This window comes from Aureobasidium melanogenum (genome assembly GCF_000721775.1).
Source record: "Aureobasidium melanogenum CBS 110374 unplaced genomic scaffold scaffold_45, whole genome shotgun sequence".
Lineage (NCBI taxonomy): Eukaryota > Fungi > Ascomycota > Dothideomycetes > Dothideales > Saccotheciaceae > Aureobasidium > Aureobasidium melanogenum.
Genome location: NW_024470097.1, coordinates 15,175 through 37,719, shown reverse-complemented (window position 1 = coordinate 37,719; position 22,545 = coordinate 15,175). Strand labels below are relative to the sequence as shown.

General features: G+C 48.3%; 8 protein-coding genes across 8 annotated transcripts; 4 read left to right on the top strand and 4 right to left on the bottom strand.

Moving 5' to 3' along the window:
* Positions 1–22: 22 nt before the first annotated feature.
* On the bottom strand, positions 23–1,556 carry M437DRAFT_89138 (uncharacterized protein; the record flags this gene model as incomplete). Its single annotated transcript, XM_041028977.1, has 2 exons — positions 23–414; positions 938–1,556. 2 exons carry the CDS (start codon positions 1,554–1,556, stop codon positions 23–25), a joined length of 1,011 nt encoding a protein of 336 aa, XP_040874865.1.
* A 3,920-nt stretch (positions 1,557–5,476) lies between these two features.
* M437DRAFT_70488 (uncharacterized protein) lies at positions 5,477–6,903 on the top strand (the record flags this gene model as incomplete). Its single annotated transcript, XM_041025471.1, has 5 exons — positions 5,477–5,480; positions 5,643–6,423; positions 6,542–6,614; positions 6,680–6,703; positions 6,823–6,903. The coding sequence occupies 5 exons, from the start codon at positions 5,477–5,479 to the stop codon at positions 6,901–6,903; spliced, it is 963 nt and encodes a 320-aa protein (XP_040874864.1).
* Positions 6,904–8,675: 1,772 nt separating this feature from the next.
* M437DRAFT_11946 (glycoside hydrolase) lies at positions 8,676–9,672 on the top strand (the record flags this gene model as incomplete). The annotated part of the gene is made up of 2 exons (XM_041018638.1): positions 8,676–9,149; positions 9,205–9,672. Coding segments are annotated over 2 exons (942 nt in total), but the record flags the coding sequence as incomplete, so codon positions are not given.
* Positions 9,673–11,885: 2,213 nt separating this feature from the next.
* Positions 11,886–12,629, bottom strand: M437DRAFT_70487 (uncharacterized protein; the record flags this gene model as incomplete). The annotated part of the gene is made up of 1 exon (XM_041025470.1): positions 11,886–12,629. The coding sequence occupies one exon, from the start codon at positions 12,627–12,629 to the stop codon at positions 11,886–11,888; it is 744 nt and encodes a 247-aa protein (XP_040874862.1).
* Positions 12,630–14,687: 2,058 nt separating this feature from the next.
* On the bottom strand, positions 14,688–16,169 carry M437DRAFT_79465 (chitinase; the record flags this gene model as incomplete). The annotated part of the gene is made up of 5 exons (XM_041027178.1): positions 14,688–14,801; positions 14,851–15,060; positions 15,132–15,968; positions 16,017–16,050; positions 16,165–16,169. The coding sequence occupies 5 exons, from the start codon at positions 16,167–16,169 to the stop codon at positions 14,688–14,690; spliced, it is 1,200 nt and encodes a 399-aa protein (XP_040874861.1).
* Positions 16,170–16,822: 653 nt separating this feature from the next.
* Positions 16,823–18,031, bottom strand: M437DRAFT_70485 (S-adenosyl-L-methionine-dependent methyltransferase; the record flags this gene model as incomplete). The annotated part of the gene is made up of 4 exons (XM_041025469.1): positions 16,823–16,980; positions 17,055–17,627; positions 17,683–17,812; positions 17,870–18,031. The coding sequence occupies 4 exons, from the start codon at positions 18,029–18,031 to the stop codon at positions 16,823–16,825; spliced, it is 1,023 nt and encodes a 340-aa protein (XP_040874860.1).
* Positions 18,032–19,000: 969 nt separating this feature from the next.
* M437DRAFT_31365 (CENP-B protein) lies at positions 19,001–19,747 on the top strand (the record flags this gene model as incomplete). Its single annotated transcript, XM_041019203.1, has 1 exon — positions 19,001–19,747. A coding segment is annotated over one exon (747 nt), but the record flags the coding sequence as incomplete, so codon positions are not given.
* A 180-nt stretch (positions 19,748–19,927) lies between these two features.
* M437DRAFT_34645 (uncharacterized protein) lies at positions 19,928–20,140 on the top strand (the record flags this gene model as incomplete). Its single annotated transcript, XM_041019284.1, has 1 exon — positions 19,928–20,140. A coding segment is annotated over one exon (213 nt), but the record flags the coding sequence as incomplete, so codon positions are not given.
* Positions 20,141–22,545: the final 2,405 nt, after the last annotated feature.

Below are 22,545 nucleotides of genomic sequence, written 5' to 3'. Positions count from 1 at the left end.
GCACGAACCTAGGCTTGGCAAATCAGAGTTCCACCTCTGATCTAGTCTGACAGAAAGGATCGATGCTTGCAAACTGAACGTCACTCTCTGAATCAGGCACAGTTCCCTGCTCAGCCTGTTTCCTAGATTCAATAGGGTCAGTTAAAAAGTTGTCTTGACGCGTGGAGGCGGGCTCCACGTCGAGTGCTTGTTGTTGGTGGTCATGTGCTCTGCAGATCTTACCATTTGCAGGGACTGTAGAAGATTGTATCGACACATCTGGCGAGATGGAGTCGGGACTGACTATGCCTTGAGAGGTGCTGGGAGCCAGGCTACAGGTCGTACTATTCAATTCATCCTCCTTTGCAGGAGCAACGAATATGTGTTCGTCTTCCACGCTCCTTGTATCGGGCAGACGAGTTTCTCCTATGAACACTATATTGTCACTGTCAACGAGAGATCGCGCACCCTGTTCCAATCCACTGTCCTCGGTACCACGGCTCAATCGAGCTCCATCCATACCAGACGATGTTCTGCCATCGTGCTGACTGATAACCAGGGAATGCTGAAGTTGTGTACTTGCAAATTGTGTCCCACTCGCGATACAGGAGACTGGCTTCCCTCAATCAGATGGAGCGGTACCGCGATATCTACCTCTTCGATGTCGCCACCGGTCGGCATGATTATACTGTCTTGACCAACAGGTTCAATTGATTGAGCAGATCTACCATACATGGAAGCCCGGCTTATGATATTGCTCATTCGGTAAGGGTGCATGGGTCTGGTCCTGGCCTCTTCGTTGAGCTTTTCAGGTGTGACCTGTCCTCACGATACTGGTCCTAGATGACGACTGTCGCTATCAATGTGATTTCCCGCCTTATGCCCTTCCTACTTATTGTGCGTGGTGACATTAAGAGTTGTCTAGGCTTTTCTTTATCATGCAGCTGCTCCATGGTACCTGGTCGCTTCGCAACCTCTAAGGAAGCGGACTCTTGTGCAGTAAGAGTGGGCAGAAACGCGGAGGCGGAGATTTCTTCTCTGCTAGGATATTGTGGAGCCCCATCGCTTAGAGTGAACGTGGAACCATCCTCGTATCTTCCATTGAATCTGGTCTCTGGATGGCGTAATCCAGAACGTACTTCCTTCCGTGCAACATCGATGATGTACCGATTCATCTGTTTAGCCACCTTGTGCTCTTGGACTCTAGATCGCCAAACGCTTTTGATAGACTCTAGGTCACTCTCATTGAGGTTCGCAGCATTGTCTGTATCATCATTGGGTTCGGATGCATGATCTTCCTGAACACCGGAGGGCTGATCATCAGAAGTAGGAGAATCTGCCATCTGGACATCGGCCACACTCGCGATCCTCTCATCCTCACCATAATGTAGATCCGGATTATGATCATTCCCAGTGCGCTCTAGAGGCACTGTCAATCTTGAGGCTTTCATTTTGGTGCCCTGATGCCTCACAGTCTCCTCCTCTCTTGGCCTCTTCTCACCGCATCTTCTCTCTGGTGGTAGTGATGAAGGCTGCTCCGGACTCCTCTCTTTCGTTGGGACATCAGTAGCGCTCATTTGGTAGCCCTGGTACGTTCCAAGGGAGACTGGGCGATGTTCTGTTGATACGTTGAGACTTGCGGATGCGAGGCAGGCCTCTCAGTAGGGAAAGTAGTTACCGTCTGACCACAGTGCGCTGCGGGAGATCGCTGACATCGCGAAAACACTGCGCTGTTTGCTTCAGGCTTGTCACTGCTTCCTTTGAACTCGGTAGCTCCAAAACGATGGCGTCGACCTGGAACTTGACTCCTGCTAGAGTGATTGCTTGTTGATCTTGGAACGACTGAGTCTTCTCATCCATTCTACGTTGCGTCTGCGTGTGATCAACAGCGTTTGCTGCATCTGTTTCCAACCAGTCAGTAGATGTCGCATCGCAAACAATGTCTAAACCACAGACTTGTGAGATCCCTTCTCTGATATTTGCCTGGATCGTATCAGCCTCATCCCGCATGTTGGACGAGATACTTTCTGATTGTGTTTCGGGACTACCATCCTTCCGTGACTCGAAGCCTCTCCGAAGATCTCGCACTTCCTGCTCCAGCCTCATCGCATGCTTTTGCATGTCTGAAAATTTCCCGAGGATATCGGTTTTGAGCTGCAAACATCCTCCAGCCCACTCTACTTAGCAGGTATCACCTTAAGTCACAGACTTTGTCAACATTTTGCATCTGACTCTGAGCCATCTGGGCCGAGTTCTCCCTCCATTTCCTCGAAAGCTTGTTTGTGACCTCCATACCCATTTTTTGGACACTCTTGAGTTCATCAACTATTCCGAGACCGGCACGGGCGAAACGATCTCTCAACTGTTCTTCGACTCTATCAAGACGCTCGACTGTCGCGTTGTACGATATCTCCAGATCTCTTTGTGTTCGGGATTCGATTGCTCCGACTGTCTCCTTCTGATCCGACAACGATCGATCAGATATCTCTTGCCTTATCCTGAAGATCGTTGACTCAAGTTTTCTGCCAACTTCCACTTGCTGGCTCGATAGGTGATTGTAGAAACGGGAGAGAATATCCTCTTGCTTTTGCATTGTAAGCGTATCCTCGCACTTACAAGACCTTGCAGTCAGTGTATCTTTTACGGTCTCGATCATCCGCCCATTATGCTCTGCGAAGAGTGAAGAGCACATCTCCTCTGTCGTTAGGCCATCCCTAGGTTTTGGTACACGCGGGGGGAACTTCGCCAGCTCGAAAGTAAGCTGGGTATATCAAATTGAGAGATGCTATGAGTCTACTTCTACCGCAGAGACGAGAAAGGGAACGGACGGGCTCCCCGGGTCATACCGGTGGTGTTTGTACAAGCGTTCTTGAACGCTTCTCCGGCTGTTGCTCCATCCACTGTGCTTCATGTCACGGCGCAGACAAGATTGAGAACCAACCAGACCGAAAACGATGGCGATCGTGGGTTCGGATCTCCCTCGTTCGTATGATCACAGCTGATATGGATAGCAGGCACGAGGAAGATCTCAGTGCGAACACTCTCACTGTCAGGTGGAGCACGAGACGACTCAATACCCAGAAAAGCTTCGGAACCATTCTAGGTTTAGGAGGCATGATGCTCTCAGAACAACTATATGTATTCAATTGAGGTTCTGTGAGATGCGATCCTCTGTTAACCTATTGATATCAAGATCAATCTTGAGATCACATTTTCTTGGTTTACAGACAGCTTAGGGCAGGTCTTCCGAGCTGGGGCAACAGCTGGAGTTCCTGTCTCGCAGATCGTCAAGATTTGTCAGATCCGAGAGGGCCAATGTCTCATGACATCAAAAACAGACTGACAGACATGAAACGCAACACGTAGGTATGATGATATCTGGCGAGTTTCGAGAGATCCTGATGGCTTCATGCTGATAACGGTGGTTTATGTATACTACATACTTGGTCGATACTTTTCAACCTATCATGAACCTCCCAATCCATCCTCACAGTCTCCTACACCAAATACTCAGTGTGGTCTCTGTACTGATGGCTGTGTACAAATACATGTCTCCCAATTCAATGAAACTATCCATGAGGATTGTATGTGCTTTGAGTCCCGGAAATTATCTGTTCTGATCGAGATCTGGCAATGACGTGTTATCGAAAGTGAAATCCAAGTTGCCTGACCTGGCCTCTATACACAACGCTCCGGAACTCACTGACGTTCGATTCACCTATCCCATTCAGACTACCCACCCTAATCGCATGAGTGGACCCACTTGCTAGGTCGATCCTTCTCATCGTGAAAGTCGATGCGGTTCGATACTAGGCCAGCGATAAGACAAGGTGGACCATCTTGTGATGCATTCGAGGAATGCATGTCCTCTTGCGCATTGACATGATGGAACAAAACCATAACTCGCGTGTATAACTCTGTTTCCTCAAGCTGACCAGACGGTCGAATCAAAGGCGGTCAAGCCTAGAAATCAGTAAGGATTTTGAGGTTTGGGCATCCCGGTTTGTGCTTCAAACTGGTGCGTTTGTAGGTGTCACAACCATAAGGCCCCAGAAAGCTACATATCTCGGAAAGGAGATTCTGGAGCTCTCTATGCGTCGCCGGATCTGCCATAGAAGTGGAAGAATCTAGCTCATATCTCACTTCTCGAGAAAGGCGCAAGATGTCCGGATCTTGTTCACAAGGAACATTTGCTTTGTCTAATCTCACTCGGAATATCCTCACACATCTCGCAGTGAGTATCTCGCCGTCTGACTCTAGATCGATAGGAGTCGCTGGAGACTGGCTTTCGGCTGACATGTTATATGTGGGTTGAGCACTTCTCGATAGAGGTATCCGTAGGAGTTGCGAGTACTGTATGACAAGCCTTCACTGGAAATCAGACAAGGAGAAACAAGAGAATAATCACTTCCAAGACACGAAGAGCTGATTTGCCCGACGAATTATACCCTGGCAGAAAATCACTAGATGCGATCTTGCTGGCAAGCTGAATGTCCTGTTACTCAAGCTTCACCTGAACGCGATCAGCAACTCTCTCGTCAACATAATAATTGTCGTAACGCGCCGCATTTATGTTTCGATGTAGGCCCTTGGCCGCACGCCTGATTGACCAGAATGGACTAATCTATTCTTAGTACAGATGACATGGTAGTCTATCGCGAACACCAAAAGCCAGGGAACTTTTGTGCGAAGTAAAGCATAGTTTAGCTATCGCTAGTGTTGAACCAACCATAGGCTATCGCCGCGACCACGTTGCCATATTTAGCTTGATCAAAAGATAGCACTATGTGTTCTTTACGATGCCTTTTGTATTGAACATTTCGTTGTGTCACTCTGTGGTCTGGACTGTTTGATCTGCGTGAGTCATGGTGCCGAGATCAAAGGCAGACCCCTTATCGGAATTAGCACAAAAGATTCTACTCACTCACATAAGCCTAGATATGCCGTCCAAAGAGGATTTTCCAGTCCTTACAGATCACTTCTAGAGCCGCGAATATCAAGTGAACCAAATATTGGATGTTGAAGCGGTCGGAAGTAATAACTGCTTAACTCAATGTCTCATCTGGACTGTTGTCGGAGACGCATATTCCTTCGTAGCGTTCGTTGTACCAGCTGCCCCATGCACATACTGAGTAAGTAGATTTGCAACCGGTGCGTCGTTGCATTGCAACTGAACTCTGCATCAGAAGGCCGTCTCGAGACTTGGAGCTTGCCAAACAGATACATACGTCGTCTGCGCGGCCCGTACTGAACATTGGTGGACATTTACAGCCTCTAAGGTGGCCGCTACATTGAACTCGAATCACACCAGCAGTTTGAGCGATGACTCCCCGTCTCTCCTTGGATCATATCGAGAGCCCTGCTGACAGGCATGGTGCAACGGCTATCAGACTGCTTGTCGACTATCTATAGGGATTCTGGCTGAACATCAGCCCTGTATATACCGCAGGAGTCTGTTATGAAGGACAAAGGTCATGCTCAGGTATCTTGGGCAGACATGAGTGGGTGGTGATGAGTCAAGAAAACAGAAGATAACAGAGACCACTGTTGTGCCCAGTTCAGAGTCTTGCCCTTGGATTACACGATATACGCATGACCTGAAACATGAGATTCGACAGAAAAATCACGTCAAACTCTTATACCTGACGACTTATAAGTAATAGGGGCAGACCCAGAGATGATCACCCAAGCCAGCTTTTTCCGCATGAAGATAATGAGAACCATCTTTGCTCATCTCTTCTCGACAGCAAGCTTCGCTCTAGCATTTCCTTCTACTCCAGACTACGCAGCGAACACTACAGATATTGCATCCGGATACAGAGTCAAGTTCTCGCACAATTGCCCTACGACGACGCAGGTGTTTCCACATTTCCTAGTGACCAACGGTACCATCTGTGCGAAGCAAGACAACTTCGATCAGTCCAGCAAACAGGGGGAAGTCCGTGAATATGAGCTAAAATATGGATTGGAGCATCAATCCACTTGGACTTTTTGGATTGACAACAAAGCCAATAGCACTGGACCCAATGCCAGAAGTTTGGTTGAGGTCACTTGTTTACTGTATTCGAATCATTGCCATATAGACATCAGTAATCTTGATGCGGTGAGTAATGGTTTCAAGGTGGAAATGGACGCAAAGACTTGTTCGACCGTCGGGCCGCCTACGAAGGTCAGTCCGACCTGTGAACCACTGGTTTGCAGCATTCCTCCAGATTGGACATGTCCCGTTGAGAATCGTTTCGGTCAGGATTCCAGCAAAGGATATCCTCCCACCTACCTCGATGCTGCCCAGAGCTGCTTGTCGAACTGTACCCTCTACCAAACAGACGAAGCCTGCTGTAGGAACGCAAACAACACCACGCAGACCTGCACAAACCAGAATCCAGCACTACGAGATATGTGTGAGAATGCATACTCTTACGCTTTCGATGACTCACGCGCTTCGTATGTTTACCAACTTGCTCTGGATGGAGATACCGCGATTCACATCACGGCGTGTCCTTGATGATTGGTAAAACTATTGTCGAATGGAAACCCTGTATCCTTAGATTGCATTATCAAGATGCTTCCCTTATGGTGGTCTGTCATACGCGGATCTCGTTCTCATTCCAGGTACAACGCAGAGGCAGACACTCGTCAGTCGTGGATCGCTTGCATGTATTCGGCATAGATAGATGGAGTTGTTGATAGTATCGGCTAGCTAAAGGGCTTCTCTTCGACATCAGTACGTTGCCCTCCTCCATATTCATGGTACAAATGCTTCTGTCATGAAGCCGAGTTCTGCCATCGTGAACGTCTTAATAGCGATGCCAATATGACTTTCGAATATGCTTGTGTTGATAGTATGTATTCGAGCACGTCAATCTGAACCCATCGAGCAGGATGCATTCCGCGAATGGTGACTTGAGTAGTGCACCACGTTAGAAGGACTCCAGATCTGCTTTCTCCGGTGTTCGGATCGCGATCTAGGATTCCACTGCGAGAGTCGAGGAAATGAGGCTCACTGGAATTTGTAATAATGAGATGGGTCAGAAGCCCACATCCATGAATTGAGGAGAATCTCTACGGCAGTCAGAATTTCTGTATTGCCCACGATGCAAGTCCTTTTTCTGCACACGCCCCGTTGAAAGAACAAGTCGGTCCTCTTACTTCAGCCCGAACATGAATTCAATACGTATTAGGAAAAACTTTTTGCTTGCACTGAGACAACAGAAAATTTGCTGGAAGGAGATCAATCGATTTATTTTATTTTTTGACCGAAGTAAACGATCGATGCAAGAACCATCACAGTCAAGGTAGATGATGTTTGAATGGGTCGCGCTGGGCAAAACGAGTACAACAGATCTAACACTACGGTGTTGAGACCGGACTGTTGTGTGGGGTGACGAGTGGACGTATCGCACGATATCATACTATACCTTCCGTTTGGCCTATCTGGCGCACTGATTCGGCATGACTAAAGCGATTTTGAGCCCTTGTATTTGTTTCTCCTCGTTCTTGGCTTCTGCCACACAAGTGAGGAAGCTTGTTTTGCATGTAGAATCCATCTGTGCCAGGATCGTCTGGAGTTTTGTCCGTTTCCCAGGGTGGCTATAGATCCAAGCGAAGTACATATCCAACCAGAGGCGAGTTAGTCTTTGATCGCTGAAGTGACTTGCCGATCTTACATGTCGCAGCAGCTGGATGGTAAGATGTTCATCCGGATTTGATCCTATCAGGGAGCGTGGCTGACTGTAGTCTGGGAATAGCTGTGTGCAGCATCCTTCCTCAAGCTGCTCCAGGAGATCTCGAGCAATGGACAAGTTCATTGTCCGTTGAACTGAGTTGGTTGCAAAGGAAGACATCATGAATGGTTCGGGATAGACTGGGATAGAGATGGATTTGAGACCTCGCAGCTCACGGATGAACTCCTTGATATTGATCGTCCTCAGGTCATAAGCTGGCCGATCCACGAGGTGGACATGATAGATGTATGACCTCGCGGTCCTTTTCAGATCTCGTATAGTATATGCGTCACGGATGTCAAAGCAGAAGTTGTTCGCGCTTTCGAAAGTACATGCAACCTCTGAACAGGTATGATTCGACAACGTCAAAAGATCAGGGAGGACGGATGAAGATTGTGTCTACTTCTCGGCTCTCGAAGGAGCTGCAGCATCAGGTGCGGGCAAGATTTCTGACTGTTTGTGTTGAACGAATCTGGATGTTTTGTTACTCGGGAGCAGAAAGCTCTAGATCATCTCACGAATCTCAGTCGGAAGGCGGATATAAGCCATTGGACGACCAAGAGGAAGTTCCAAACTCGCAGTAATAGCGGTATCCTGCATTGATATTTTCTTCCAGATGTAGAGCGTGATTTTGAGTGTGGTTCACGTCATGATTCAGGACGTGATAATGAGCCCAGAAGACCTCCACAGCGGATGGTCAATGAAGTTACAATCTATTGAAGATGGTCATGATGTTGCCGTCATCGTCTGTCTCACTCGGTCCAGCTTTACCAAATGCGGATTAGAAGCTGGTCATTAAGGTTTCTGCGCTGTTATCTTGATGGATATGCAAGAGAAGCCACGTAAGGCAGTACTATAGCGAGTGATATGTAAAGGGCATTCAGCCCTCCCTAAGAGCAAGCTCAGATAACGGTAATCGGTCAAGGCAGCTTAGCCATGCGATTCCTGATCTTGCAAGCGATATTCACTATCGCGAACACAGCTTCAGCAAATCATCAAGGGTTCAACTATGCAGCGCAGGGAAATGACTACGCGTCGTTTCACAACCAGTTTTTCTTGTCAAGGTCTCTATCCGAAAGTGGGACTTTTTCTAGTGCTAGGTTGTATACAATGATCCAGGAGGGCACTGACGCCTCCGTGATCGAAGCCATTCCTGCGGCCAAAGCTACCCAGACAAAACTCTTACTAGGCCTCTGGGCATCCGTGGATGAGGACGGCTTTTCAAGAGAGCTTCGTGCTCTGAATTCCGCCATGGATACTTATGGACAAGACCTGAGAGACATCGTCATCGGTATCTCTGTAGGTAGTGAAGATTTATATCGTTCGTCTGTACTTGGGGCCAGCAAGGATAGTGGTGCTGGGCAGGACATATCTGTCCTGCTTGGTTACATTCAACAAGTTCGAGATAAGCTGAAAGACTCAGTGCTGCATGATATCCCAGTTGGAGTCAGTGCACTCACTTGAACTAGACGTCGCAGACTCATGCTGACCCATTCGCTAGCACGTGGATACCTTGGACGCGTACACAAACCACACTAATAGTCAAATTCTAGAGACTGTTGACTTCGTAGGACTCAACATCTTTCCCTACTTCAATCAAGATCCAGCGACAAGTGTGGATGCTGCAGCCGACTCTTTTTGGAAAGCCTACGAGAGCATGCTACCTTTATCCCTGGGTAAACCGGTGTGGATCACGGAGACCGGATGGCCAACAGTAGATCCCTCGAAGACAGGCGGAGCAGGTCCCGGTGTTGAGAACGCTGCAAGTTACTGGTCGAAGGTGGCCTGCGAGCTGCAAGCTCGCTGCATCAACTTTTGGTGGTATATCCTGGCAGACCCTGCCCAAATGCCGTTCTTCGGCGTCACCAATCTGCGGCAAAGCTCATCAGGGTCGGCTCTATATAATCTTGACTGCGGGAGAAGCGCAAATTGTTCCAATACTCGTACAGCTGCGTTCGCATCGACGACGAGCAAAATCTCGGTGTTACATCAGACGTCAATTGGTGCAAGTCCTGCGCGCTCCTCTGTCTGTTGAATACGGGGGCAGAGTCACTGTAAGAACTGCTGGACCAAGGTAGACTATGCGGCTGAATCTGTAGACATGATGTGTCATATACATTAAATACAAGAATACTATTCTGTACCGGTCAGTGTCAGAGTGGGTCGTGAGATTCCGTTCGGCTTCCGCCTTCAGCAGCAGCGAGCTTCGGACACTCGCTAGCAATCACTTGCTCCATTTTGAAGCTTGAGTCAGCCGGCAGCAGCTCCATCATGGTGTCCGTTAGTGGACAGAATACTCTTGTCAAGACGACAAGTAACACTTGTAGATTGGGCACCCGTATCAGTGTCAGGAGGTTTGTGTTGTACCAAGATAGCTTTAGCAGATGATCTTGGCTCGATCTGCGGTCTCAGCTATCGATGTGTTCCGGCGCACGGAACAAAGCACCAGGACAAAGAAGCGCTAAGACACGTGAAGCTCTTTCTCCACATAGAGACTAGGGCACGGAGAGACGCGCTAAGCTACTTTGGGCTATGATTTCTTACGTGTATTTTATATGGGTACTCTCCGGCTCACTCAGGCTCACTAAGGAACAGCACATATGGCATGATCGAGCTCAATCCCTTGACTCAAGGCATGTCGATCTCTGAAGATGATAACTCAATCTCAGTTCGTGGGTAGTCACCGAGGTCGTGGGTTCCCAGCAGGTCGGTTTCCCACGGGACAGAATATCAAAATGTACTATGGTTTGTTACGCTTACGGGAAGCCATGTGCGAAGATACTGACGAGACTACAACACAGCATTACCGTAAGCGAACAAAGGTGTAACACTGCTGCCACGTGTTCTTGTTCTACACCTTCTACTTTGAGACGCCGGTAATACATTTATTCTGGTATGGAATGATCGATTGATGGTTTGGCTCATATACACTCGATACGCCATGGCCCCCTCACAGATTGTTCTATCTGTGAGAGTCAAGGGTGGCTAATCTGCGATCTTCATGACCTGAGCTAAAATAACATGGAGAGTCGGGTATCCTTTTTAGGAGGTGTTAGCTGGCCAGCAGAGGAAGACATAGATTACGGTTTGGTACCTGTCTTTGCATCGCCAGAGCCTTCAACACGAAGCAAACTGTAAGACGAACAGTGGTCATACCTGTTCCATAAGTAACAGATGGGAAGTGGAGTGTTGGTATGATTCGAACAATAGGACGTGTCGTTGCTCTTCGGAAAGCGAACGTCTGTTGTTTTTTCGTAGTATTGGCTCACGTAAAACACGCTTGTGGATGATGAATCATGACAGTTCGTTGATTTTCGGTTAGCGCGCGTCCGCCACTTACGATGTGCTGGGGTGTGATGCAAGGCTTTGTTTTTTTCTCTCTGGCCCGAGTCAATCAAGACAACTCGTTCGGGTGATCAGGCATGGGAGATGATCTGAGCTCAAGCTGGATGGCAGCGTCGCGGTGACTATCGCTAGAGATATATGGTTTTCTCTCAAGGCTGCAGGCCTCTTATGAAACGTTGGCCAGCAATATCCTGCAATAATTGATATATCTTAGTCGCAAATTCCTTGATCATCTTGGGGCTTGCGAGAAGACTGTCTGGTTTGATGATGGCGACGACGGGTGAATGTAAGTCTTTACATGTCGGCCGATCCACAGAAAGCTGCTCACGAATATCTAGCTATAATCGTCTTGGATGCAAAGCTTCTTGAAGATCATAAAAGTCTCCAAACGTTCTCGTCAATCTCGCACAAGGCTGTATCGCGATCGCACGAGGTTGTCAAGAAAGAGAGTGTGAAGGTGAAGAACATGCTCGAGCAGGAGTCGTATCAGAGCCCTGAAGCAAAAACATGTCTCATGGCGATTGCCTCAACACTGAAATCGATGGAGGAAGGAATCTTGGAGCTGCAAAGTAGATTACAAGGGGGAAAACAACTTGCCTGACCATCATTGTAGCAACACATCATATCTACAACGAGACACCTGCAGTTCCCTGTATAAGTTCAACCTGTATCACGTTGCACCATGATACAAACGATCTCAGATCTCCAGATTGTGCTTGTCAGAAGATCGGGACGGCGCGTCATACGCTCGATGGCGACCTTCTATCACCTCGCTGTTTTAGGCAGCCACAAGTTCACAGCCATGTTCAAAAAGTTGTATGCGACCAGCGATTTTGCTCATAGACCCAAGGGAATTTCAAGCTCTCCGCCGTAGTGCCCATCAACCATAAAAAGCTCCCTAAACTCTTCGAGAGTTGTCTCGGTGTAACTCAAGAGAGATGAGATTATGGTCTGTCTGACACACTTCTCATTTTCCCGGCTTTGCTCCAGCCTCCCGATCTGAATGCTAATCACCATGTCATACGTCCCGTCACCGCGATCCTCTGTGTTAATCATGCTCCGAAAATTTCCGAGTCGTGTTATTTGATGGGCCAAATCGCTCGCCTCGAAGAAGCAGGCATCGAACCGCCTTTTCGAGTCTGACATCATATCGATATTGTTCTTCCCTGCTTCGATCAACTGATGCAGGAGAGTTCCAATGCACTGAAGATTGCGTAAGGAAAGTATTGGCTCTGAGCGAGGGCGATACAATGGAGTATTCTGGAGCGGCCGGTGGCAGAACTCTTGTGGGGACACCTTAGGGTCTGAAGATCCAATGTGCGTGCAATCGTCCAGTTCTTGCAGTGCCTTGTACGCTTTCCCGAAGCGTCGACGCTCACACTCCGCTATCTCAAACAGCTGAAGGACACTTGCTCCATTATGAACGTCGATTTCATGGCTTTGCGTGAAGAGATTCATGGTCACATGGTTTTGACCTTCATGCGGCAAGAAATCTCGTAGCGCATCTCTGATTCCGTTAGGCTGTACCCAAGAGCCTGTAAGGATATCAGAATTCGGCCTCAGCCATTCTCCGAAACACATAGTGGGAAACCAGAAGGTGTGATCCATCGCATAACCCACAAACATGAGCCCCAAGCGACTCATCGCCGAGCGAAACGAGTTGAGGCTTTTGACCAGGTCTTCGATGTGACTAATCTTCTATGGTGTCTGACATATTCCTTGCGTCAAGCGCATGCTGGAACAAGGACCAAGTCGATTTTTGCCTTTCTTTAGGGGTCCGACCTTTTCCTGAAGGATGTCGTCCATACAAAATTGGAGGCGGTGGTCCCTCCAATCGCTTTCCGCAATCATTGTGTTGTCGTGCTGTTGCTGCGGTATTGTGTCGACTATGGACTAATAGACTTATATTTGATTAGACCACTGCAGCTACAAGTTCGTGCACATTGTAATTTTTCCAGACTCATCTTCCCACGGGAGATAAACACGTCCTTCTTCTTGGCTTGTGCTAGCCGACGTCCGTCAACGAACCGAACACTCCCATACCCACAAATCAAGCAGGTAACTTATTCTAGTCTCGATGTGTCACCATTGTCATCTCGAATGTCAAGACTTTCGGTTTGTATTTCAACAGTCTCATTGGCACTTTATGTGTATGTGATCGTCAGTGTCATTTCCTGGACCATCGTATCCTCATCTCCGCAATTACCCGACGTCTCCGCATTGTGTGGTCATGTCACGTGAGGTGAAAGCAAATTATCTGATTCTATGCGGCAGTTTTGTGAACGAGAACACGCTGGTCATATTCATTGTCGACGAAACATGTAGCAAGGGAATGACGAATAAGTGCATGTGCTACCAGCAGGGCTTGTCAGGTCGTTTTGACTGCTGCTGAGACACAACCAAAACAGACCAGGTAACCCCACCGCCAGCTTCGTGATGTGCAGCCAAATTCTGTCCTGATCGATGCAGCTTCCAGAGCTGTGTCGTCCGTCCACTGAGCTTGATTCGTCCGGCATAGTAGAACATCTTTCACTGCTGTCACATCATGCATTATTGCGTGTTAGGCTGACAAGGATGGCGTTCTCAGCACATATCCATTAGATTAATGCCTGATCGATACTGGCTGACAGGGTGACCCTGTCAGCTTGCCGAGCATATTGAACATCGAGTTCGGTTCGTGAAGATAGTTCTGCTCAATGTGTTGACCACACAGAACATAACCAAACAGTGACACGTCATAATCCAGCCGACATCAGTCGTCTGTCAGAATCGACATAGCCCAAATCGATCCAAATTGTGATGATAGCCTGCACATCGTGACCCCGGGTAGCTCAAGTCGTGGTCAAATATTCACTTTGACCTTGCTTGGCCCTTGCACCGTGTCAATGTCCTTGCTGACAGACTTGACGTAAGACGAAAGTAAGGAGAGACTGTCGAGCGACGAATGAAGATAATGTTGAAATCACGTGACTTCTCGGCATAAAGCGCAGGTGGTTCGAAGGCATACTCCCTCGCGCTTTCGATGCTAGTAAGGTGCTCGCTGGGCTAGAAAGCGTCTATGAGCCCAATCTAGATACTAATTTCATCAGCACCTCGACAAGGTTCGACACAATCAGAAGCCCGGTATATATACGAGGCCGTATATCACTAGGAGGCAACTCCAGCCCCGGCCTTGTATCATGTTGACCATAATCTTTGAAACACATAGAGATTATCGGAATATATGGTCCATGGGCGATCTCAGCATCTGGCGCCGCTTGTTGACTATACTCTGTCGTTGTGTGCTAGGGGTCGGGGCACGCGTCCAGCAGATCGCTGCCCGCTGTGTATCGTGTGATCACTGTCACATTGTCAAATCATCAGGTTTGGACAGTGAGCATCAACATTCGGCGCTGCTCATCACTTCTGGTTTCCTTAGTTCTGCTGCTCATTCCTTGGTCAGATTTATATCGCAATCTATCTCAACAGTTCTATCAAGCCAATGAGATCTATAAAGACTCTTCAGCCATCTGCTCGCCCTTAGGACTTTTTAGATAGATGTTCCAAGTCTCGTAGCATGCACTGATTAATTCTTCCCTTGCACAGCCTTACTGCTACAATACCCGCACGTGCGACCCACATCTGTCATCAAAGGGTATCTCATCCACTCGGAAAACCATTTCTGACATTATCGTACTCGCTGGAGAAATACTGCAGCAGTTTGAAGGTGTTATCCATTTGATCAGCTCCAGCAAGTCTGAGCTTGTCGACTACCTGTGATGATGATCAGCCTGGACCTCACAGACTGCTGCGAGTGGCATACAGAGTTGACGATACTCCTGTCATCGGTACGGTCGCCGCTACTTTCCCACCACATGGCGCCCCCCAGCTTCCGCTGCTTGATGTAGCCAGCTTTAGCCGAGGCGCTGTATGAAGTATCGTATGTGACCATGAGCTTGTTCAGAGAATCATAGCTCCAGCATGCAATCATCTGCAGGTCACAGATTTCTATTGCTCCAGGTCTCGGGAGAGACTAAGACAAAACAAGATGGTCAGAAATGTATAAGAAAGGCAAGCTAGGCGCCTTAGGTGGATGTCTGATACCTTATAGTCCGAAGTTCCAGTCTCCCAGTCCCCAGAGTTGCCAGTCCCTGCATATGGAAACCCAGCCCCTACAGTCTTAGCGAAGATTCGGCCGTATAGCGGCATCCCCAGAATTATCTTGTTCGGCAGGATACTAGCAGACTGCGTATAGTGATCCGCTGCCGCGTTGATGTTGGAAGGTGTACTTACTGTATTGTTCGTTGATGGATAGACATTCCCCTGATGCCCTGTCAGTGCCGACCACGGTCCTGCGGGATCATATGCCATCAGATTCCAGAAATCCACATAATGGTCCATCTCGGTTAGTTTCATCAAGCTATAAGAAGAAGGGCCACAGGAAGAGGCCACGGTCAACAGGAGTCGTGGGTGTTGTGGTAGACTGAGGGCATGTTTGTCCAGTTCTCTACGTACTGTAGAGAGTAGTGCTACACAGATCTGCGCGTCTGCGTCGGTCTCTATATGTTCCCGATCGATGTCTAAGCCATCGAAACCAAGCTTAGCGAGTAAAGTCACTGCGGTCTGCGCAAAGTTCTGTCGACCCTGCTCTGTGGATATCGCATTGCCGATGTTCTGAGAATAGATTGAGCCTCCGATGCTGAGAAGAGTTTTCAACCTCCGATTCTTCTTCTTCAAGAGAAAAAGTTGCTTCAGACACCCTTTGAGAGTCTGGTCCGACTCCGACCATGTGTCGGAAGGAAAAACCTTGTCAGTGTCAGCATAGGGATCAGAAAGAAAAACTTTGCCATCTTCCATGCTGATGTTCGCGAATGCATAGAAGACGTGCGTAAGATTCCCAACAGGAAGATCGTATGGCTGATGGTTCCGAGCATACGTTGCCTAGTACCTATCAGTAATGTCAACAGGGATAGACTTGGAACCACTCACCCAATTTACATAGTATGCTGCCGCACGATAACCACTAAGTGGTCGATGTCGTCCCCAAAAGAAGAGGCATGGAGACGAGCTGCGTGTCCTCTGCATTTGTACTTTTCGATAAGCTTGTATCGAAGTCTCTTGTCCATAATTGTTTCACGACATGAACAGTGCTCCAGCCGCCAGTCGCTGTCTTTAGTGACCATAAGTCCGCGTATGTCACGATTGGAGATGTCCGACCACTTTTACAGATGCAGGCATCATATTTCATATATATATGTTAGGACCGGATCGTCGCTACTTGTACATTTATAATCCAGGAAGGTACGTAAGTGAGATTTACGTCGGCTTCCAATCTTCAATGGCATGATAGATTCTCGAGACCAAGGACAAGTCATATGTGTAGAGAATATCTTTATCATGTGCAGAGACTCACAAGCGTTGTGGTAAGCTATGAAGTATTGCTCTCCGGGACTCACAGGGGACCTTTTCCTCTACTTCCTAGACTCTCCAATCTGGATCAGCCGACAACAAAATAGCATCTACTGCTCGTAAGAAGACAAGCGAGAACCAGCAATCAATTTAGCTCAACATCGCCATCCAGATCTAGCCAGACTCAAACTTGTCTACTAACCGCTATATATCTCTTCCGGCCCGCATATGTTGTTTGTAGCCAGTTCAAGCTTGACTATCGAGTATGGTGTGTCAGGGTGGCAAGAGTGTCCAGTCATCTTCAAGCCTGCCCTCTCGGCCAAGGTCTGCCACTCGTCCAAATTACGCTCGCGCGAGTTGAATGCTGCCAACATCGTTATGTCCATTCAAGTTGCCGTTCGAGAAGTCATCGGACAATCTTTGACGAGCTCGTGTAACAGAATGATCGAATCACAGCTCATGACAGATTTCAGATTCTCCAGAATGGCACATGCTTCATCATCCGGCCAGTCATGAAGGACCGAGTGGAGGTAGTAGGCACGAGCTATTAAGTGTTAGCAAAGGAGTCAAAGATCGTTTCAGCTTTTGGATCAGTTTCAGATCATGGAGAAATCGTACCTTTAACAGTTTGGGGTCTGAAAAAATCATGAGGCATAACATCGATGTTGGGCTCGACTTTGGCTTGTTTCAACACCTTTGCCGAGTCTTGCAAGATCAATTTGCCTGATTGTATCCGGTGTTTGCGTTGAAACGCGTTGATATCGTGACCGATCCCCCCACCAACATCAACGAGGACAACTTCCAGCTGTCTGTCTTCTTTGTCCTGTACCAGTTGTTCGGTGGGATAGATATTGACCCAACTCTCCATGGATTCGCTAACTCCCTGCATGCAGAGGGCGAAGCTCTTTTCAAGCTCGGGATGTTTGGACAAGTACACGAAGAAAGTGTCGTCGGTTCTGAAAGCCTGACTGAAGGCAGTCGATCTCGAAGTTGGACTCGTAAGGCTGTACTTTCTCTCGCGTAGGTACGATGGGAGTTGGTCTAACATGCGTGACTGGATTTTCCGGGAGTAACAATAGGCTGCTTTCTGGTCGGGCTTTGCCAGAGACTTCGCAAACTCAGTCATAGCATATTTTCCTGGATCATGGTTGATAAGGAGATTGTTCGCCGCCAAATTGTGCAGCAGGCGGTCTGTGGGCGAGGTCAGGTGTCTTTTCGTCCTTTGATATGTCGAAAACAACCATACCTAACAACAGAGGATCACAATTTGTGTCTCGACAGAGATCCTCCGGACTTTGGACTTCAGCTCCAGCATCTGTCCATGTCTGGAAGACCCCCAAGTCAATCAAGGTGTAGATGCAAGCTTTGATACACGGCTAAAAGGATCAGCAGTGCAATATGATCGGCCGATGCACCAGTATGGTTCTACTGACTTCCTGCCAGACGATCCTCTTGGTCGTTTCCCAGGGGGTCTCGAGTCTTTTGCTCAGTGAGTCGATGCTCAATCTCAACTCGCTTTTTGCCTCTACTGAAAGGCTTGGATAGACTCTTTCTACAACTTCCAGAAGCTCCAAAGGATCTGTGTCAACCGACATTGCGAGATTGTCTGGGTATCCTGATCACCGACAAGTATATGGTACAGAGCGGACTTTGACAAGCTTGAGTAGTTGCGACTGCTGCTTTCGAACGCTCAGAATCCTCAATGACGCAACAGAGATAGTCACGGATATCCATGCTGTTTCTTACGAAATACAACGAGTGGCGCGTATATACAAGGTCGTGGTATCCTACCGGAGTATTCATGCGCTTTCGAAGCATCAAGTTTACAAGTCGAGTGTAAGAATGGTATCATTGACGATTACGGTTATGTGATTACAAATGCGGCATCTCGCTAACTAGCGGTAATTCGCGTTTCGAACGCGGAGTGAACTTGCTGCGAGCTGTAATGCAACGGAGCGTAAAAGTCGAATCTGGGAGGTTACGCTAACACTACACCATTAACATCGACCTTGACTCATTTTCTGACAACGTGCGGGTCACTACAGGCACAACGGTGGTAGTCGGACAGGCGGGGTAGTCGGACACTAGATTTCGAGCTCCAGATAGCTGTATACATCAATCCATCGACCATTGCGCAACACCACGTCGTCGCTATGCCTCGTTATTCAGAAGATGACATGGCCGCGGCCATGCGCGCAATATCTGATGGTCAGATGTCGCTTCGAGACGCGCAGACGAGATACCACATCCCTAAATCAACAATCAACGACCGGATGAACGGCCGGCTCTCACGAAGAGATGCGCACGCGCACGAGATGATATTGACGCAGCAACAAGAAGAGGAGTTAGCTAGCTGGATACTTGATCTGGATCGAAGACACCAGCCTCCCTCGGAGTACCGTTGCCGTATGATGGCCTTATTCATCCTTAGTGATTCGAATCCTAAGGCCAAACTCGGCCGTGAATGGCTCTACCAATTCTTTAACAGACATCCAAGGATCAAGATGCTTATAGGAGACCCTCATGAGTCTGCTCGAGTCAATGAGGCTACAGAAGAGAATGTCCGGGCCTGGTTTCAGATGTTTCTACACGAAAAAGAGACATATAAGGTCCAGGATATTAATATCCATAATATGGATGAACATGGCCTATCTATAGGCAAGATCAACCCCCGAAAAGTTGTAGGAGCAGCCTTTGATGCCTTTGGCAAGCTCAGAAAGAGAACTAAGATGCGCAACTCACAGGATCGCGAATGGGTCTCAATTATAGAGTGTATCTCTGGATCTGAGACTTCTATACAGCCACTAATTATTTTTGAAGGTATCAATGTCAATATTGACTGGACACCTGATGATCCACCTCCATATAAGTACACAGCTGATCCTACTGCATGGATCACCGAAGATATCGCTATTTGGTGGTTAAATGAGATTTTTAATCCCCAAACGAAGCCTCGTGGTAGTGCATACCGGATTCTACTATTTGACAACCACTCAACACACCTCACTGAGAAATTTGAGGGTATCTGCCGTAGGGAAAAGATCATAACTATTCCTCTACCTTCTCATACATCAGATGTGTTACAACCTCTGGATTTGATCATGTTCTCACCAATTAAAGGAAAATACAAGGATAAACTATACAAGCTCTGTGAATTGAGTGATGGCGACAACACTAAGAAGAAAGACTTCTGCCACCTATACTATGAGGCTCGTCAAGAGACATTCAAGCCATCTAACATCAGATCTGCTTTTAAAAAGGCTGGTCTCATCCCATGGGATCCGGACTCAGTCATCGTACGCCCAGATATCATCAAACTTATTAACCAACAACCACAAACCCAACCGGATGGTCAACTAGCTCAGCCAGCTACTGCTAAGGGTCTTGAGATTGATTTATACCATGTTACAGCAAGTCAAGACACTAATGTGGACGAAAAACTTGAGATGACGCACTGGGTAGCTACTAAAGCTATCGAAGCCTTGTCATCAAAAACCGTCGAATTGGCCCAACTACAGCTCAAATACCAGACCCTTGAGCACAAACATAAGCAGCTACAAGAGAAGAAGGGCCGCAAGAAAGTACCACCAAAAAGAGGCCGTCATTTGGTTGAGGCAGACGATATCGTGCGAAAACAGCAGGAGTGGAACAAGGAGAACACTACGCCACCACCACCTCGAAAAACACTGCGTTCAGCTATGAGAGCTTGATTGTTTACCAATTATCTATCTACAGTTCAATTTTGAAGCGAATTGAGTCGCTCGTCGTCGAATGCGACCGTACGGAAGTTGTAGTATACCGCTAAGATTGGTGTCCGACTACCCCGCCTGTCCGACTACCACCGTTGTGCCTGTATGCGAGTAGACATAGTGACTCAAAACTCTCGGGGCACATGCCGTACAGCGGTACGGTCAGGCTGGGCCTTCGCACGGGTGGTGCCAACTCGCATTACGCGGACTTGTCCTCTCGTTTGCCTCCATAATGACTGGTCGCTTGTGGTCCCGAGCTGTCTCATAATCGCATCAGGATCTACTGATCGAGAGATAGCACTATCTCAATGCTATTCGTCGCAGATCAGTGAATGGAAGCTGATAGAGGTTGACCACGAAGCGGTGTGTCTTCAACAAGCGTGCCTTTCTGCGCCAAGAGCTTCAGCTCGGCGACACTCAAGTCACCTTGGTCTTTTTCGCTGAATTCCAGGCGCTCACCTTACTGTACAACGATCCCTGCCCATATACCACACCATTAGGCGCATCTGGAAGATATTGTCTCACGAATGAACCGCTCCTACCACCTCGAGTCTTCGATGTGCCTACTCACGTCTTTGTCACTCCTCCCATCGCGTCCACAGAACCAGAGCCGCACATGTGGACACAGGGACTGTTCATCTGCCAGGCAGCGCATGGTAGTCTCAACGGTTGCCGACACCTCCTAGTCTTGTTCATGCGGGCAATTCATCGCCGTTGCCTCTGCTCGATGTTGGCGCAGACAGTTGACCAAGCCCACTCCCCTCGATGTTGTGTTCACTACCATCACAAGAGTCAGACGGCCATAACGCGTCCTGTCAAGCACCGCCCTGTCTCTACTCGCCCATCAGGTGGTCAATTCATCCTCGCCCTGGGATTCTCCTTCAATTGAACCTCACATTCCTCACGACAGAAACCTTGGTTTCGCGCTTGGACCGACTACTATTGTACTGATTGAAGCTTGTTTCTATCCTCATCATCTCGCCCTCGCGCCGTCTTCTCCTTGGAAGTGCCTCATCTGATCCACGTCAGGTCTCCGCGTCTGCTCTCGTCATCCCTAGTCAACCCCGTCCGTCGCTTCTGCTCCTTCTGGGTCTCGCATCACCGTCGCTGCCATCGACGTCTGGCTCATCATACCTATCCCCCGTTTTGTATGAGAAGTTCATCGCCGAGAGGACGCTATGGCATGCGCAAACGTCGTACGCGCACTTTCACTGGTCTATCCGCACATTGGAAAGCTTGCGATGACAACGTTTATCTTACCCTCTTGACGGAATTTGCCTCCCATCGATGAGGGCATAATAACCGTGAAGAAGAGTGTCGTGCCCAGATCGGTTCCTTCACCCGTGTAATACAAGTTGGCCAATTCTCTGCCGAGTCCCCTTCTCGCTTTTAGCACTAGCCCACGCCTCAGAATCAATAACAAAGCACGGGTCGCCCACTCGCTTCACCGTGTCGATTTTGATTACTTTCTCAACGGTACTACCCTCGATACCTTTGATCTTTCGCATGCTACGGCATGGGGCTCAATGATACCGCCGCCCATCGGGACTCTAGCACCAAGACGCGCATCCCCTTCAACCCATACGATTGGATAGAAAGAGCAAGCAAACATTTCCTGGTAGATTGGCGGGGTTTGTTGCAGTTCTATATGAGATGGCCTGCAAGCTCATGCCAGCCTGTATGGCGCCATGTACTCCACTGCGCCAGAGCTACTCGGGCTTCACTCCATCCATGACATAGCGAATTTCGCACACTCCCATATCATAAATGTGCGCGGACCTGCCCATCCGGGTGTACGGGTCTGATACATGTCACATTGGTTTCCTTGTCAGATCTCGTCTTTGCTGTCCTGCGTTTCGAGCTCATTGAGAACTTTTTGCATGCTAGCTCTCGATTTGGCGATGGCTTCAAAATTCCGTTCGAGTTTCCTATGCTGTCGATAGAGGTTATGGTAGCTCAGTACGATGATGGTCAACTGCGTTTGGTCTGCTCCTGACATAGCGGAGCACAAGGGCAGTGCCGAAGTCAAAAGTAGTACCGCCGTGCATTTGAATGAAAGTTGGAGTCTCCTGGTCTGGAGGTTGATGTTTCGCGTGTGATATGCATTGAAACATTGTCCCAATTGCGCGTCTTTTGGTCTGAAAGCAGAGTCAGTACTCAATGAACTCGCTCGACTGTTTGGACATAGTCACTGACGATCGACCGCTGAGTGACGACTTCGCAGCGAGCAGCTCATAAGTCGCGGGATGGCGCCGCAGTATATCCACGGCAATCACCGTAAGGTCGCACAACGAGTAGAAAGGTAGCGTGGCGACCCAAGTGCTCCGTTCAGAACAGCCGCTGGCTATGAGGGAAACCAG